The following is an 18,584-nucleotide window of genomic DNA, read 5'->3' on the forward strand; positions in this document are numbered from 1 at the left end:
GGTAGCAGTGCTGTAGAAATGCTTGAAATTGTATCACTCAGGCTCTCACATGGATTCCACTGCCTATTGACATTAAAATAAGAAAAGTAACCTACATGCAGAAAGAAGGTTGTATTCACATTAACATTCATGAAGGCTGGGCAGCTGAAGCCTTACATATCAAGTAGGGAATATATCTTTTGTCTACTGATGAGAAAACGTCTCCGTGATAAATGGTTACAGACGGGTGTCACAAGGGCAACAGCACACAGAACAGCTCCAACAAACTTAAAAAAAAAAAAAAAAAAAGTCTTCTCCTGCAGTTCTTTTTGTAGCATTGTGGACCCCAGTGCCTATCTCCTTAAATAAAAGAAAAACACTGCAGTGCAGAATTCCTAAACTTTGCGGAAGGCATTTTCCCAGCAAGCAAAAACAAACTCTTTGAAAGTAATTTAAAACAGAGCTTCCTAATGCATAAATATTCGTGATGCATAAATAACCCAGACGTTCTGAAAACAAGCGCTCTGCACCCTGCACCTGCAGCTGTTTGGGCCTAACCTGTACGTCCTCGTAAGATGCCAGTCACCCAAGTCTGCAAAGTCTGTGACGTCAACATCGGGAAACGCTGCGCACGTCACTAAAACGCCTTACGTCACTAAAACGCCTTACGTCACTTACGTAGGTTCAAACAGATGATCGTACTCCTTTAGTAAATTTGAGAAAACTAACGTACGAAGTCGTGAGTTTTGCGATTTAACAGACTGGTTTCACAGACTTGCGACTTTCAGTTAATTTTCAAAACCAAGTGAGCTAACAGCCTGCAGAGAAGCGTCGCGTCCGTGGGGAAGAGCAAGCCTGAGGGCCCAGCTCTCCCGGGGCCGGACTCTAGGGGGCTCACTCTCCTCGCCTATAAACGCAAAGACTGCAGCCACCCTACCCCGCCAGCCAGACTTCTCTCCAGTATGTGGCCTCTTCCGCACATCGAGAAGCTTCCACAGGAAGAAGCAGCAAGGCGCAATTTGCCAAAACACGGATGTCAACACCGAGCTGCGGGGCTCAGTCCTCCACTCTACAGAAGCCTCCAGATGCAGAGCAGGAAGAGATGTACAACAACGCCGTCAAGCCCTTAAGAACCTCCCTCCTCCCGGCCCCCCGCGGCCGCGTATTTCCTAGACAGTCAGTGGGGCGAGGGACAAAGGCGCAGCCCGCGCGCCCCGGGGTCTCCGGGAAGCCCTCCGGCTCCGCCCGCCGCGCCGCGCCGCTCCCGGGGGCGGAAGGGGCGGGGCATCGGGGAGGAAACGCGGGCGGGGCCGGAAGTCGGGCCCCCGCCGGCCTCCCTGCGCCTGCGCGCCCGGCGCAGCCCGAGGCTGGGGGAGCTCCCGCCGGCTCCGGTCCTCGCCGCGCGTCCCCTCCCTCTGCCTCCTTCCCCGCCCCTCCCCACCTCCGCCCTCCTCCTCCACCGCTTCCCACCTCCGCCCACTTGACGCGATGACGCACGGCAGGTTTGCGGACGTGGCGGCGGCGCACGGCCCGGAAGGCGGAGACGTTGGCGGCGGTGGTGGCCGGGGACGCGGGACGGCCCCGGGCGGAGGCTCGGTCATGAGTCTGCCCGGGTCTGGAGCCGCGGCGGCGGACCTGGCAGCTGGCTCCCTGGTGCGTCCCCGCTGCTAACGGAGCAGGTAAAGATGGCGGCGAGAGGTCGCGGGGGGCGGGGGGCGGGGGGCGGGGGGGGGGGTCCGGCCCCCGCTGCGCTCTCGCGGGAGATGGCGCGGAGCCTGCGGCCGCAGGTGTAGCCGCGGCGGCCACACGGGGCTCGGCTCCCGGGGCGGGGTCGACCTTCGCGGCGCGGCCGCACCGAAGCCCCTCGTCACACTCTCGGGGAAACTGAGGCCCGGAGGAAGGACTCCTCCCACCTGCCGGATTCCCGGGTCGCCGCGTTTGGAACCTAAGCGCTTTCTTTTCCCCACACAACGTGTTGTTGATGCTGAATACACGGCGTGACATGAAAATCTGAGGTCATCTCGAGGAGTAGACAGAAATAAGGCCCCTAGGTGCGTGCAGTGGAGGAGGACGGGGGAGCGGGAAGTGAAGTCTTTAAAAACTGGATTGGCCCAGGCGGATGCAGCCCCTGTGATGGTATCGCGGTGCGGGGCCGCTCGCGCCCTGCGGCCCCTTTATTGCTCTCTGCTTAAGGGAAACCGAAGCGAAACACCCGGCAGAAGCCGCTGCAGATAACGAAGGTGTGTGGGAAGCCACTCTCAGTTCAGAGCGAGCTGATGGATGCTTTATTTAGCAACGTATCCATTGCGTAAGTTTTTGCGACTGCTTGGAAATCTAGGCAGCATGCAGGGTTGGTCCCCCCCCCCCCCCCCCCCAGTTTTCAGAAGAGAGAGTTCGTGCATTTTTTCCTACCTCTAAGAGAATTAAGACAGGTTGAAGAAAATCGAGCCCGATGACTTGAGTACTGTGCCCTTTGTAACCTGTGTGTGGTTGGCTTAGGTAATTACCTGCTTGCGCCGGAATCTAGCTTTTCCGCTTCGCTCGGAGGCGCAGCCAGTTTTTGGTTATTCAGAGAAAGGTACCCAGTTTGTGGGGCTCCGCTGCTTGCATTTGATTACACAGGAGCGTGAAGAGATAATGAGATGAAGTGCTAGCCTTTTAAGTATTATGTAGCGGTGCACCACGGAGAAAGTTTGATACAAATGTGTAAAATGGCTTTTGGGCATTGCTCAGTGGATTTCAGCCACTCCAAGCCAGTTTGGTATTCTAAGAACGAATAATTAGGGAGACAGTCTAAAAGGGCAGCCTACGTGTGTCAGTATAACCACGTGCAAATTGCTGTATATTAGATGGCTCTTAAATTTTTAAAATCATAAAACCCCTCCTCTGAGAACAGGAAAACAAATATTAACCCCCTTTCCCCCCAGAAAAATGTACATGACTGTAAAGTTTTGCCTACGAATGCACAGGATTCACAGACATTTCCGACACTAAAAACACAAGATAGAAAAGACCTGGTTAAATAAGTGGAAATAAAACTATTACCCATTTTAGGTGAAGGGGAGATACTTTTTCAACTTCTTGAAAATTGAAAATAAAGCATTGTGAATTACGGTATAACAAGTTTATAACAAGTTTAGTCTTTAAACTTGTTAGACTTGTCAAAACTTGTTAGACTTGTCACTTAGAATTCCATGAAGGAATAGGTGTGATCAGGACTTAAAACTGCTTTAGAGATGTACAGTGTTGGTAACTTTCTTCAGTTTGGTGGCTGTGAATTTAGGAACCCCAGTTCACGGTAAGAGTACCCGAGGGGGTGTGGATGGGTGAAATAGGCTACTTAATAATTAGTTATTAGTTGTCTTTGTTACCCTCATAGAAATCCGTGGGTTTTAAAAGCAATCCAGTGTTACTGTAGAGCAGGATTAGAAACTGGTTTTCAGGGGTTGGATTCAACAATCAATAAATTCAATGAATTAAATAGTTCGTTAATTATATATGTATGTGCCTACATGCAGAATGTAATCTGTTGTCATCCATATTACAAATTCAGACTTTTGAAGGGTGTTTGTTTTCTTTTTCACTTGGTATTTGTCTGTAGTATTTTCAACTGAACGAAGTCCTTTAAGACACCCTTTGGGCTTGCCTTCCAGGACACATTTTTTTGATGCTTTCTTCCTCTTCTGAATAGCCTGTTGTATCTTCTTTGCAGGCTGATTTTCCTTCACTCACATACCAAATGTAGCAACTCTTCAAGGCTGTCTTCACCCCTTCTTATTCTATACTTTATTTAGGTAATCTCATCTATACCCACACAGCTTCAGTTTCTACCAATGCACATGAGCCAGGAAATTATATTTCTAACCCTTTCTGAATTTGACTGTATAGCCCACTTGGCTATTTGGTATTCTTTGGGGCTGTATTAGAGGAATTTATGATTTATTGTTCAGCCTCCCCCCCCCCCCCCAGCTTTTCTTCCAGTGTACGGTATTTTAGAGAATGGCATCACCATTTACTCAGTGATGCAAATCAGAAATCTTGGCATGATCCTTAATGTCTTACCTCTCTTCAGTCTAAGTCACAGTATGAAGTCTTAATTCATAATTAATTTGGACATTTTATGTCCAAAATGCCTTTCACTACTTGTCTACTTCTTTCCATCTTTCAAAACAATAACTGAAAGCAATCTAGGTCCTTTCTTATGTGAACAATTAATATGAAGCTAGCACTGGGAATGTGGAATTAGTTTTTATATGTTTTTGTTACATTTGTTTTTAATGAGAACCAGTTCAGCTTGATGAAGGGGAGTGGAGAGTGCCTGTGCCAGTAAGCAAAAAGTATTCATTGATGTATGCCTTTCCCTTAAGTCAGTGCTTGGTCTTAGAATGTCTTTTCTGAAATGGATGTAGTGACATAAAATTTGTTCAGTCTTTATGGACCATAAATTGAGTTGGACAAGGACTTTGATAGAGGTTGGTGAAAAGCTTCCAAGGAATAAGAATCCTTGGTTGAGGGCAAAATTATGACCTATATGAAGGCACATACTGTACTAATTATGAATACTGAAGTAAAAAAAAATACTGAAGTCATTGTGATGCAGGGAGGTAGGGAGGTAATAAAAAAGATATTTCAATCCCACAAGCACTTAAAATGCAGAACAAGCCAGGATATTCGGGTTCATTAAAGTGTTGTGTTTGTACATATAAAACATTCTTTGAGTCCATCAGAACTATAAATTGTAGTATATGATCACAGGTTTTTAATAATACAAAAATATTTCCTTAATTTTATTCATATTCAGAATAAAGGAGCTTAGCTTTTTAACCTTAAAAAAATAGCAATTTACTTTTGTGAAAATGTTTATCACCCCCCATGTTTTGGGATAGTCTGTAAGAATAAATTACCTCTTCTTCCTGTCCCATTGTCTCTGCTGTCAGATGTTAATTGCAGTTTAACATCTGTAAAACTTCAACCTAAATTTTTAAATAACTAAAATCATTCTTTTTTTAAAAAAGGGGTCCTGAATATAAGATTCTTGTAACTCAGTTAAATGGATGAGGCACATTCTAAAGTTTTTTCTGCCTTCTTTCCTTCTCAGTTTTTGACATGGCAGGGAGACATCAGAACCGTAGTTTTCCTCTTCCAGGAGTTCATTCAAGTGGTCAAGTACATGCATTTGGAAATTGTACAGACAGTGATGTGTTGGAGGAGGATGCTGAAGTATATGAGCTTCGATCCAGAGGAAAAGAGAAAATCCGAAGAAGTACATCAAGAGATAGACTTGATGACATTATAGTATTAACAAAAGATATACAGGAAGGAGATACTTTAAATGCAATAGCCCTTCAGTACTGTTGTACGGTAAGTCTTAATTTGATTTTGGATAATGCCGTCCAAAATAATTTGTTCATTAGCACAAACAAATAAGTTTTGTGCTCTTTTATCTTGTTTTTCCCCTTTTTCCCATAGAAATCTGTATTATGTTGGTAGATGTTACTTTTTACATTTTTAAGTGATTACTGTAATTAAATTCTTGATTCTGTTTTCAGTATTGAAAAACACCTAATTGTGCTATCTCTCCTCCTTACTCAAGTTGTAAGAGAATATAGAAATACATAAGGAAAAGTTTTTCTCTTCCTCAGCTCCTGAAATGATACACTTTGGTGTGTTTCTTTTCATACCTTTTTTGTGCTGTATAAAAGTAAAATACGTATATATATATAAGGTATTTCATTCCTTTTTTTGTGCTTTATAGAAGTAAAATACGTACATAAGTATAAATATTTACATATATTTAAACCACTTGGGGCATTGGTGATTTTGTTTTTAAAAATTGGTTTATTTTTATGTCTATTACTCTTCAAGTTGCCTTTTTCATTTCTTAGTATATCATGGACATCCCTTCATTGTCTTACAAATCTAACTTATGTTTTATGTAGCTATATAATATTGCATGGTATGAACGTATCATAATTATGAAGCTGTTCTATAACATAGTCGGGATTTTCTCCCATGTTTTGAATAGTGTGGTGAATATCATCACAGCTCTATCTTTAAAGGGTGGTACCTTTATTTTTGTGGAATAGATTCCCAAAAGTAGAATTGATAGATAGAAGGAAAGGTGTATTTTTATTTCAGTAACATTAAACCCATTTTATATATGTCATTATGTCCATCTTGCATCCTTAGCATGAAATCTTTTCACGTGAACACATTTATATGGAAATTGTTAGAATATTTTTTCAAACATTCTTTTCTCATACTTCCAGCAGAATTTTGAAATGTACATACTGTGTATCACCTTACACATTTTAAAGGAAGCTTAAATACTTTTTAATGATTTAAAGGATATAATTTCCAGAATGTTGTCAATATTGATATTTAAAAATATGACCGTTAGAAAACTCTTTAAATGTACTTTTAAAGAAAGAATTTATTTTAGAGTACATGAGTGGGGGGAGGGGCAGAGGGAGTAGGAGAGAGAGAACCTTCCAACAGACTCCCTGCCCAGTGGGAAACCAGACAAGGGGTCAACCTCATGACTCATGAGATCCTGACCTGAGCCAAAACCAAGAGTCAGATGCTCAACCCACTGAGCCACCCAGGCACCCTATATGCACTTTTTTAATAGCATGAAATTTTTATCATTCCTTTTTCACCTTGATTATTTTTATCCTCCCCCCCCCCCCAGTCTTTCATGATGTGTTATATTTTTGTATTTGAAAGCCTTTTATTGGTTATCTGTCATAGTTCTCTGCAATAGAAACATAGATTTATAAATTTATTTATACAATAAATATGTAAATATTTACAATATATGTAAATTTAAATTGAATTTTTAAAAACTTCCTCTGGCCATGAAGTTTTGTGTATTATTTTTCTCTGAATAGGGTAATTATTGCAATTCAGCTGATCAAAACAGATATATATATATTTAAAAATTTAATAAAATATTTTATTGGAATGCCTTTCTTGATGAGGTAATAAGAGCTAGATTGGGGGGTTGCAACTTGTTCACATATAGCAACACTATTTATTATGAGGTCTTAGTATATCTGATTTCATTTTTTAGCATAAATAACCATGTGATACATGTTTGTAGAAAAGTTACAGAATGTGCTTTAGAAAGTAAATAAGTTATAGAAAATGTTTAAGAAAGTTGATAGAAAGTAATCAAGATTTAAAATTAGGGATAAGGCTAAAATTATCAAAGTGGAGGTCCAAGAGAAGAGTGTGGTCCAATAGCTTTATTAGAGAAAGACATAGGTTTTCCTTTAATGAACCTTTTAAATTATCTTAGAAGAATACAAGTTTGAAATGCCATCTCAATGATTAAAAATAGGTCATATTTCAAATGAGGTGAACAAGAAAAAGTATATAACTGTATGAGTATATAAAGAGAAAGGTATAGGAGAAAATAAGAACAACAGAGGAAATTTAATAGATTTCCACTCATTTTTCCAGAAATGAGTGGCATAGACTGATGGGAAGAAGCACTTTGTGTTACCTGAGGAAAAATTTGATCTGTGTAGTTAAGAACACCATTACAGGGTTTTAAAGAGTGCTGCAAAATGGTAGGGAAGCCTGCTGGCAAGTTGGAGGGGACCCAATGAGACGGTTAGTGGAATGATTCAAGTGAAGATTGATCAGGGCTTAGACTAAAATATGTGCAGTAAGTATAGAGAAATTTACAGAACATCATTTGGGGGTATTCCCAAGATGTTTTAGCTGGTTCCTCGTTGAAAATGAAGAATGATGAAAGGGCAGTTAGCTTACCATTAGAGAAAAGAAGGCACTATCCACAGTAGGGAAAATTGACATAACAGGGAGTTAAACAGTGCTCCCTTTTGCCAGGAGCTCAACCAGCGAAAATGGTGAACCTTACAAAAAGATTTCTCACTTTACTTATTTTTTAAAGATTCTGTTTATTTGACAGCACGTGAGCACAAGCAAGGGGAGCAGCTGGGAGACAGAGAAGCAGGCTTCCCACTGGGCAGGGAGCCTGATGCAAGGCTTGATCTCAGGTTCCTGGGTTTATGATGCGAGCTGAAGGCAGATGCTTGCAACCTACTGAGCCACCCAGGCACTCCAGGATTTTTCACTTCAGAGTACTTAGTGCTGTATTCCACTTATAAGTACTCAGTATTAGACGTTACTAAACATAATGCCATATATGTCATAAACATATGTCATAAAACAGTGACAAGAGGACAGAGTTCAAGGTTGGAATCCTGAATGCAACAAGGAAGTCAGTATAAAAGAAAATAACAGGGATATTCAGAGTGAGAACCTAGGTAGACTACTAAAAGTTGGAAGCCTGGTTTAAAAACAATATGAAGCAGTTAATAGAATAGACAATGTCAAACAAATGAACATTTAAAGAGAATGGGGTCAGACTTTGGGGTTTATCAAATGAATCTTTATTTGCTCTAAGAAAAAAAGTCTTGAGGTTGTAAATTTGAAAGCATCCTTTTTCCTTATTGTCTCATATAGTTACTCTGAATCCTCCCTCCATCCTCCTTCCACACGTACACTTCCAGGGAATTGATTTTTCGAACAGGAACTCTCATTCTTCAGGATGCCTGGGTGGCCCTGTGGTTGAGGCTGCCTTCTGCTCAGGGTGTGGTCCCAGGGTCCTGGGTTAGAGTCCCACATCCGGCTCCTTGTGGGGAGCCTGCTTTTCCCTTTGCCTATGTCTCCGTCTCTCGGGAATAAATAAATAATCTTTAAAAAAAAAACAAAAAACCAAAAAACCAGGAACGCTCTCATTCTTCAGTGGACTTTGTGATCAGGAATCTGCAGTTGATAGTTCATCATTCATTTCCTCCTAAAAGCCCTCTTCAGCCTCCTTGATTTTGCATCTTTTTTATTTTCCTGCTAGTAATATTTAATTATACTTAATATATTAAATATAAATACTAAATGTTAGAGTTATTACAACACACTATATATCACTATTCTAAATGTTCATACATTTTAATTTATTAATCTTTGCAAAACCCTATCTGGTAGATAGTGTTATTACGGTCATTTTACATACATGGAAATTGAATTGCAGAGAGGTTAAACAACTTGCCCCAGATCATATAGCTAGAAAGTTGTCAGAGCCATCCTTCAAACCCAGAGAGTCCATACTTCTAACCACTGTCATATTGGTTTCTTGGCCACTCTTTTTTTCTTTTTAATTTTATTTTAAAGTAATCTCCACATCCAGCTTGGGGCTCGAACTCCTTAGATCAGGAGTCACATGCTGTCCTGCTAAACCAGCCAGGCACCCCTTGGCCACTCTTTCTTAATCTCTGGTATGAATTCTCTTATTCAATATATCCCTCAAATGTTGACATTTCTCAGAGATGTTTTATATGTCACCTTTTTCTCCCAGTCTTCTTTGGTGAACTTGTCTACTTTTGTGGTTTCAATTACTATTTTTGCTGGCAATCCATAAATCTATATTTCTACCTGAGATCATTCTTCTAAATTTCAAACATCCTGTAACTGTCTGTTGGATAGCTCCCACTTGGATATTTCAATCACCTCAAAGTCAGCATATATAAAGTCTGCGTTTATTTTCTTTTCTCCCTCCAGAGTGTTCCATATCTCAGTAAATGGCATCATCCATTGAGTTGACCAAGCCAAAAAAGTTTTATCCTAGACTCACTTTGCCTTTCTGACATCAGTCAGGTGATAAATAATCAGGGCTTAGGTTAAGCCATTGATAGAAATCATGAATGGGACTAATCACTTAAAGATGGTGGGAGAGCCTACCATTATAATTGGTAATTGAGGAGCACTCCCATGATCTCCCTCTTGACAGTGGCTGGTGGATAGGATATACAGACAGGTTGGAAGATTATATAATATATAGAAAAAGCTTAGAAAAAAATGACTGATCTTGGGGGTAATTGAATAATGCATGAACACTGAGAAGTTAGGGGAAATGTTATCAACACAAGTGAGGGAGATAAATTATAGTATCATTCCTGAGGTGCATGTTTTTTCAAACATTTTAACATCCTTGAAATTGGAATGGTGGCATCCTCATTATTTGGTGTTTTGGTTTTTTCCCCCCTAAGCAATATGTAAAATAATGGCACATCTTAGAGTTGATGGCATCTTAGTTTTGATAAAATACAGTAGTTTTAGTGTAAGTTGACATTTGCCTACACTTTTAATTGCCAGACTGGAAGAAAGAACATATTTGTAATCCTTCCTTCCTAGATGGTTTAAAAACAATAGAAAGTGTGATATTTGTGCATGATATACAAAGAGAAATATCAAATGATCCCACAACCTACTTAAATACCTACCATTAGTGCTAATAATACATGGGTGATAGTAAAAAGTAAGTAGTGATTTCCTAAGACTAGTAGATCAAAAGTGGTGTAGAACTGTTATCTACAAAATCTCTCTGGGTGTGATAATACTACTAATAATTAAGCTCCACTATTTTTTCCCTTCCAAAGTAACTAAGATAAATGACTATTGCTACCTCTATTTTGATGGAGAGTTCAGTTGAATGTTGCCTTTTTTTCTTTTTTTTTAACAGGTAGCAGATATCAAGAGGGTTAACAATCTCATCAGCGATCAAGACTTTTTTGCCCTTAGGTCTATCAAAATTCCAGTTAAAAAATTTAGTTCATTGACTGAAACACTTTATCCTCCAAAAGGAAGACAGGCTTCACGTCCTTCATCTGTTCAATATGTTCCAGAACAACAGGAAATTTTGCCACCTAATGATTCTCTTTCTTCCAGTGAGTCAGCTGATAACTTTTTAAAAGAAGTAGACCGAGACATAGAACAAATAGTAAAATGTACAGACACCAAAAAAGAGAATCTTAATGAGGTGGTATCTGCTTTAACAGCACAACAGATACGTTTTGAACCTGATAACAAAAACATTCAACGTAAGGATCCTTATTATGGAGCGGACTGGGGAATAGGGTGGTGGACAGCTGTAGTGATAATGTTGATAGTAGGTATAATAACGCCAGTATTTTATTTACTGTATTATGAAATTTTAGCGAAAGTGGATGTTAGTCACCATTCAACAATGGATTCTTCACATTTGCATTCAGGAGTGACACCTCCATCACAACAAAGAGAAATGGAAAATGGAATTGGTCCAACTAAAGGAATACCCTTTGGCCAACATGATCATAAACTATATAGTCAAGATTCTCAATCACCTGCTGCTCAACACAAGACATAGCAGTTAGCTCATAATAATAACATTGTTAATGATCATGTGTATCTGGAGTGTGGTGAATCAGTTATATTCAATAACCACTTTAAGGGCAGAAGTTAGGGAGATTGAAGATGCTTTTGTTTTTCGCCCTTTTGGGGGAGCCATTTACAAATTGAGTATAAAATTCTTACAGTTGCTAGTTGTTGATATTGAGAGTTGTGAATCCATGTATCTGTTGTATCAATGCTTAAAGCAGAAATGAATTTAAATATGGGTCTAGGAAGTTCTTAACTTGGAAAATGCATCATTTTTCTTATTCAAGGTTGGTTATGTTTAAGTTTTATTTTCCAAGGAATTATTTTTTGGCTTAAGTCCCCAAAATAATGTATTCTAGTTAAGAAGTTGCCGTTTGGTCACTAGAACACTGGATTGGGTCAAGACCTAAAAGTATTCTTTGTCTCTTAAAGCTCACTGCCTCTGCTTCTGTTTTTTAAGTGATTATATTTGCCTCTGTTATTTGAAAGCACTTTTGTAATTCTTTAATGAAAAGTGTTAGACGAATTAGCATTATTTAGGAAATAAATCCTTACATACTGTGATAAGTTGTTGCTGTGTTACATGCAGTAACATGCCTTAATTACATTTAATGCCTTATGATAATTGCTTTACGTAAGCTAATACAATTTTTAGAATTAAAATTAAGTATTATTTCATATGGTCCAACAGGATTCATAACATATGCTGTGTAAGTTCGTCTCCACCTTCACTATCAAGCACAACAGTATAAGTTTATTAAAACAGATTTTCATGGGCTGCCTCAGGTATGTTGCAGAAAATGATTAATAAGCAAAAGCAAAGGTGAAAGAGCCCTTTTGCATTAACAGTAACAAATTATTTCTTGATCCGTTAACCTGGTTTTCAAAGAGAAAATGTCCAACTTAGACCTTTTTTTCCCCTCTGAACTGTAGCATTAATTTGGGGAACAGAGGCCAGAGGTGTGTGGATCAATTGAAAGGGCTTGATAGTGCTACTTCTTAAGATTTGCGGGGATCAGACATAGTTTGGCTAACTAAGCATCATTTGCCTACTGATTTCCATCATTTAGTTTTATAAAGTATGTGTTTTAAAAATGTTAACCAAAATGATTCATTAGAAGAAAGATTTGGTGGAGTCTGAATTGTCTGTTTTGTGTATAATAAAGTATGTATCTTAAGTTATATAATACCACCTCATTTTCTGGGCATTATTTCCTAATTTTTAATGTTTCAGGTTTTGACCAGTCATTTTATATTTGCAACTCCAATATTGATTTTTAAAAAGGGGGAGGAGTGAATAAGTATGGTAAATGAGGTTTTCATGTACTTTCAGGAGGAAAGTATCATAAAAAGACAGGACAAAGAAGTCAAGAATTAAAGCCCTTGCATGTATTAGAGGACCTTAGACAATTAATGAAAAATGTTAATATAGAAGTTGTAGCAAAATCATTTTTTGAGTAACTCTTTTAATTTGGAATTTAAAAAATTATTTTAATGTGCCTTGGTTTCTTAAAAAAAAAATGTATGATCTTTCTAATCTATGCTCAGTGTTAACTTGGTCAGTTTACATTGTATTTATTACACTTGCCGAAAAATCAAGTTTTAGGGAAGAAAAATGGATTATTTTAGGGTAGAATTTAGAACTTTGTTTACATCAAATTGATGAAAACACAGAGTCAGTAATTCCTTTTTGCTAGTGCTACTTTGAAATTGTGATAGGTCTGATTTCCAAAGTAAGTGACTTAAAGTGGTGAAGTGTACTATGTACTTGATTTAAAACCATTTCTGTCTTGCAGTGTCTGTTCCTTGAAGGAAATTTAACATATCCTTATGACACAATCAGGCAGTTTCCCTTCTCTATATCTTTGAATTCTTTATAATTCTATATATGTCATATATATAGAATTTTAGAATTTAATCTTTAAGGGTCATTTAAAAATTTTCCTAAGCATTTAATAGTTCTAGAATAATTTTAGCTTTTAAAAACGACTCGTATACATCAAAATTTATAGCAAATACAGATGACTTGGTAAAACTTAATAAGTTATTATTTGATATTGTGGGTTTTAATTGTGTTGAAACCCTTATTTGAATTTACTTGGACACTTTACATTAGAAGGTATGTATGTTATATATATCCTAACAAATCGTTCTGTTTGGTTTGTTTAAAAAATTGGAGTTGTAAATGAAGAAAAATCTATTTTTAGGACAGATTATTATTTCTCTTAAACCTGGGTATAAATGGTTAAGATTGTTTTGAACTGTTGAATGCTGTTTAAAGTTTTTGCCATCCTACTCCTAGAAAAGTATGGAATTCGTTTTTTCAAAAGACAGATTAAAAGATTATACAGTCTGCTGGCCGTATTAGAATTAGAAAGAAGATATTAAATGAACTTTTCCAAAGGACTTTGTTTTTTAAAGCTTTTCTTTTTCTGTACTCACTTGTTCAGCAAGAATTCTTTAAATGAACCACTACTTAGTAATTAGTTCTTTTTAAGGTATCTGTTTCTAAAATTACCTATATGGGAGTATGAAGGGTGTTTCAGAAATATCATGAAGCCAGGATCCAGTCAAAGCATTACAGGGTAAATGTGGAGGTTTTAGAAATCTGTATTTAAATGGTGCATTATGATGAGTATCATTCTTATTTTGAATTACAACATCGTTGCTCAGGAAATCAGTATTTTTCTTCCAAGTATGTGCATATTGCACTGTTAGATAATAGAAATATCTGAATGCTTTATTTAATTTTTATGTATGCAAATACTATAAATCTTTTGTATGATGTATTTTATACAAATGCAAAATGCAATTGTAGAACATTATTAGCATGTACATCTGTAAAACTGGTTTTTAAAACTTTCTGCCCCTTATTTTTCATGTTTTAAAAGATATGCAAATATAATAAAGTTTCTATTTTATTATTCAGTCTAAAATGGAAGCTGGTGAATTTAATTGAATAAAAGCAAACATGTTTTCTTTTCTAAAAACTATTTTATGTAGAGATACTGTGTAAGGTAAATAGAATTCCCCCTTGTCATACAGAAATAAAGTCCACTGGATTATTTATAGGACACAGATGAAGACAGATTTCAGATTGATATTCTTTGGATGTTCTTCGATATCAGGGAAGACTTTATGAGGCTTGGTTCATGGCTGCTTAGCAAGTTGTGGGTCGGGCATTTAACAAAATGCTCTATATGTAAATTTTATCATGAAACAACCTTTCCACTTCAAGGATACTTTTTTAAATTACCAGCAGCAAAAGTAATTGAAAAAGTTGTTTGAAGTTTTATTTATTGGAGGAATTTGTGATGTAATCCTTTTTCCCCTTAAAATTGTATTTAAACTCCTATTTTAATAAAAAGCTTTTACTAACTCCAGAGGCTTTAAGCATATTAAGGCAAAGCCATTGACACTACATTTGAATGTGGTAGGAATGGAAAGGTTAACAAGATCCTCTAAATTTCTTTGCATTCTCTTGTATCCACTGTAAGTCTGTGATACTAATGATCACACTAATATTATACTTCTGCCAAATCTCTTTATTTGTAAACACGACTTTAATCACCTAGAGTTTTCTTTTGTGGGTGGTTTATTCAAGAGTATTTGGTAACTGTCATACTTGCTCAATAAATAGTTATTAGGTAAAATTACTTTTCTCAAGCGTATTTAAGGAGGTTCAAAATAATGTTTGTATAAAACAAAAGGACACAACTTTGTTTTGTAAGAATTTAATGTGTAAACAGAAAAATAAGCAACAAAACAATTTTGCCTGTTAATATAGCAATTTTAAAGACACTTCACCAACAAGTACTTTTTTATATACAGGAGGCTATCTCTGCATTAAAGTTTACCTTCTTGTGGAATAACTAACTTCACAGTCTCTGAGATTTTAAGCCAGAAAGACAAGATTCATACTGGTAAAGCAACCTTTAAATACTCCCTGTCTTCACCGTTTAGTCTACTTTAAACTTATAAAAAAGATCTTCCAAAGAGGGAAGACCCTGCACTTAAGGCAGATGGCTGGGGCCTCCTGGGAGCAAGTCCTTGCCCAAATGGGTTGTCTTACCATCTGCTGGACTAACACTGGAGGCAAAATTGAGAGCTAGGAATAAAAATACCTAGATCTTTAGTGCATTTGACCAATTCACAGGGTTATCTGCAGATTTATATTAAAGCAAGTCAACAGAGCCGTTGAAATCAGGTTTGTATAAATTAAATGGTATTAGACTAAAGAGGTAAGAGACTAAAACATCAATGTCTTACTTTACAATCCTAAGTGATGTAATTTGCCCATCACAACTAGAAACTTGATTTGAGTTTCTCCTTTTAAGTCCAGCAGATTGCTGTTTTAACATGGACTTTTTATGTTTTCCATTTAAAATATTTAAAATTCCCCAGAAGCTTACTTCAACAGGTAACGCACATATGATTGATATAGCACTGAACTAACAATGGTCTTCACACCCACCTTGAATTATCTGAGGAGGTATTAAAATTGAAAGTGATGTTTTTCCTGAGAAAGTCATGTTACAAAATGGTCCAAGACAATATAAATTTTCTTCAGTCCTCCCCTCCAGAATATAAGATGGGAAAATCAGGTTATAATATATTTTGTGAGGAAAACATGTTAGTTTTCCAAAAGTTTGTTTTCAGTCACTTACAAGGCCACATCTTTTTTAGAGGGCAAGAACCAAACTAAGCGATCATTTCTGTTAAGGTATCAATGAATACACATGGCAAATTTTGTTTAGTGTGTAAGCAATTTTTATAGGAAATAGTTTACAGGTGGGGAAACTAAGGCACAGAAAACTTAACCAAGCTCATTTTCAAGTTGAGACTAATAGTAAAGGTAGAAATAGAATCTACCGCTTTGATTCTCAAGATTAGAGGGTGATGGGTAGTATCTTCCTAAAGGGGAAAAATTATTTTCTTTATTCTTTTTGGAAAGTAATACTAATAAATCATTAAAAAATATATAATACAAATTCCACTGAAAATCTTTGGCAATTGTGTGTCTTTGGAGGCTGGGGGTCTTAGGTATTTTCCCTGCCAAAACATAAGGCAAGGGAGCCAGTTTTTAATTGAAACAAGAAAAATTAATCTTAATTTTAAAATGACCTGAGTTGCATTTTGCATTGTTATATAAATCGGCTGGATAACTAGGAGTCCTGGTGAAATTTAGTAATAGCAACTACACCTCACAGATTTCAAACATGTGCATTCTGCAGTGAGATTTATATGACTAGCACTTTCTCTACACTTTGGTAAAATACAAATAAGATATCTTAATTTTTCATAAGCCCAACTATTCAAAGATATCAAACTTATAGTGGGATGATTAATCAATATATGGTACTGAGTTGGCTCCAAATTCAAGTATTTGTTAATATTCATCCCAGGTTTTTGTTAAGGGCTGAGATGTGAGCTGGGAAACCCATACCATTCAGATCAGCATTTTCCTGTGTGTGTCTGTTTTTGATCACAAAACTTCCACTCTCATAAAATGTGCAATTGTTAAGAGCTCAGGTTTCTGTAGTCCTAATGCAGCACAGAACGTACCCATGCAAAAGTAAAAGAAAATTAGCTTCAAGTTTCTTTGTTTTTAAAGTGCTCTCTGTGCAGTATGAAGTCCACTTTCAGATGACAGAAATCCACTATGATGACTAGTAACAGTTTTACAACAGATCGAGTTCAACAAGAATAATTTGTCCAAATGTGAATACACAGATTAAAAGATGCAAAAACTCTAGGCACATTGAAATCGAAATGATACCAAAAAAATCCATCTGAATACATAAGATGACAGAGGTGTTGAAAAGGAATGGGACAGTATCAGAGACTAATGGGTAAGATAACCAGTATGTAAACTCTAAGTGGTTCTGAGTATTTTGACAGCAAATATTTGTCCAACAAAACAAGAACAAAAATATCAGAAATAGAAAACAAGGCTGTCCAAATGTTCAGAAGTGGTATCAGAAAGATATTTTTGGAGAAATTTCATAGCTTAATAGGTTGCTTCATCCATGTTGTCGTCACTGTCTGCACCAAAATCATCTCCATCTTCAAAGTATGAATTAATGTAGTCATTTTCCTAAGTGAAATGATATATTATTCTTCAGTAAACATTAAAATGAATGAGTAGTAAGATAATTATTAAAAAATATAAGGTAGGCGATCCCTTTAAGTTTATCAATATCAAGTCTGGGTAATAAAACAGACCTTAAAAAGTCTCTATTTCGTGCTTAAAAAAAAACATTAGTTTTCACTCCCATCCACCTGTGCTGCTTGCCACAAGGCCATTACCTCCTACTGTTTTTAGGCACCAACTAGTTAAGAGAAAATGCAGGAATTTCCGTTACACTTTAGTAGAATAGACACCTGGAATTCCTTACACCTTAGTAGGATGGCACATGGGGTTTAGTTAGCTAAACCACTAAACACTCCAAACAAATGTACAGACGCTCAAGAAACAGCCAATTTATGTTAACGTTCATTAAACTACACCAGAAAGGAGGTTTTCAATTAGGCCATGTAACTGAACTCGAGTACAGGGATTTTTGCTTCCTATCAAAAAACAGGCTTCCAGACACCAAATCAAACCTAGAAAATGCCATATTCCATCGAGGGCCCCACAGTTTCCTTGAGGTTAAGAAGAACTAAGCACCTGGGAACAACTTAATTATTAAGATTGGGGAAGACTTATCCATGTAAATGATTCCTTCCTGATATTTCTGTGCTTTCTGTCAAAAATTCAAAAATCCATTTTGGATGTGGATTAGAAATTTAAAACCAACTGCAGTGTATGGGCTGTATTTGGATTTTGATTGGAATGAAAATTACCTTTTTTCAGACAAAAATTCATCATCTTAGGTGTAATAATGATAGTGTGATGTTGTTAAAGAGCCCTAATTTTTTAATACACACTGAAATATTTATGGATGAAATGATACAATGTCTAGGATTTGCTTTTTATAATAATCCAAGGTGGATGGGGAATGGAAGTGAGAGTGGATTGGGTGAATGAATGAGTGGTTGAAAGACTGGCTATAAATTGATGATTGTTAAAGCTGGGTGATAAAGTCTATGTTTTTTTATTTTACTCATCACTAGATTTTTATTCATCATTGAAATCTGCCATAAAAAAATTAATCTCTACATCTCTGCTCTCTATAGCAGGAATTATGATAGAGTAAGAAATAGAGACTATTCTGAAAAGGTCATCTGGATATCAGCTTTTTTAGTATCTGCATGGTGGGATTTTTTAATATATAAATTTATATAAATAATGCAAGATATATTATTCAGATGTAGATTTCATTACTTTGTCTTCCCTAAACACTGTAAGTTTCTGTATCCAGTAAGTTTCCATAGCATCTCTA

At 37.2% G+C, this 18,584-nt stretch overlaps 2 protein-coding genes across 8 annotated transcripts in view; one reads left to right on the forward strand and one right to left on the reverse strand.

Moving 5' to 3' along the window:
* Positions 1-1,340: 1,340 nt before the first annotated feature.
* Positions 1,341-14,135, forward strand: LYSMD3 (LysM domain containing 3). Of its 2 annotated transcripts, none has more exons than XM_077865273.1 (3): positions 1,341-1,658; positions 5,078-5,340; positions 10,526-14,135. In XM_077865273.1, the coding sequence occupies exons 2-3, from the start codon at positions 5,086-5,088 to the stop codon at positions 11,186-11,188; spliced, it is 918 nt and encodes a 305-aa protein (XP_077721399.1). In that variant the 5' UTR covers positions 1,341-1,658; positions 5,078-5,085; the 3' UTR covers positions 11,189-14,135. The 2 variants fall into 2 exon arrangements, with proteins under 2 accessions (XP_077721399.1, XP_077721389.1); XM_077865263.1 differs by lacking the exon at positions 1,341-1,658 and adding an exon at positions 1,787-2,287.
* The window catches only part of POLR3G (RNA polymerase III subunit G), a 104,150-nt gene continuing 99,099 nt past the window's right edge, over positions 13,534-18,584 (reverse strand). For all 6 annotated transcript variants that reach the window (XM_077865306.1, XM_077865332.1, XM_077865326.1 and 3 more), the window contains one exon: positions 13,534-17,296. In XM_077865306.1, the coding sequence (XP_077721432.1) occupies positions 17,203-17,296 (94 nt within the window). In that variant the 3' untranslated portion in view covers positions 13,534-17,202. The remainder of the gene's footprint in view (positions 17,297-18,584) is intronic.

This window comes from Canis aureus, chromosome 2 (assembly GCF_053574225.1).
Source record: "Canis aureus isolate CA01 chromosome 2, VMU_Caureus_v.1.0, whole genome shotgun sequence".
Taxonomy (NCBI): domain Eukaryota; kingdom Metazoa; phylum Chordata; class Mammalia; order Carnivora; family Canidae; genus Canis; species Canis aureus.

Bases quoted from the DNA above. Each gene is read 5' to 3' on its own strand.
- LYSMD3 (XM_077865263.1), top strand. From the start codon at position 2,260: ATGCTTTATTTAGCAACGTATCCATTGC. The intron at 2,288-5,077 runs GTAAGTTTTTGC...TTTCCTTCTCAG, and splicing joins TTTAGCAACGTATCCATTGC to TTTTTGACATGGCAGGGAGA. The intron at 5,341-10,525 runs GTAAGTCTTAAT...TTTTTTTAACAG, and splicing joins CCCTTCAGTACTGTTGTACG to GTAGCAGATATCAAGAGGGT.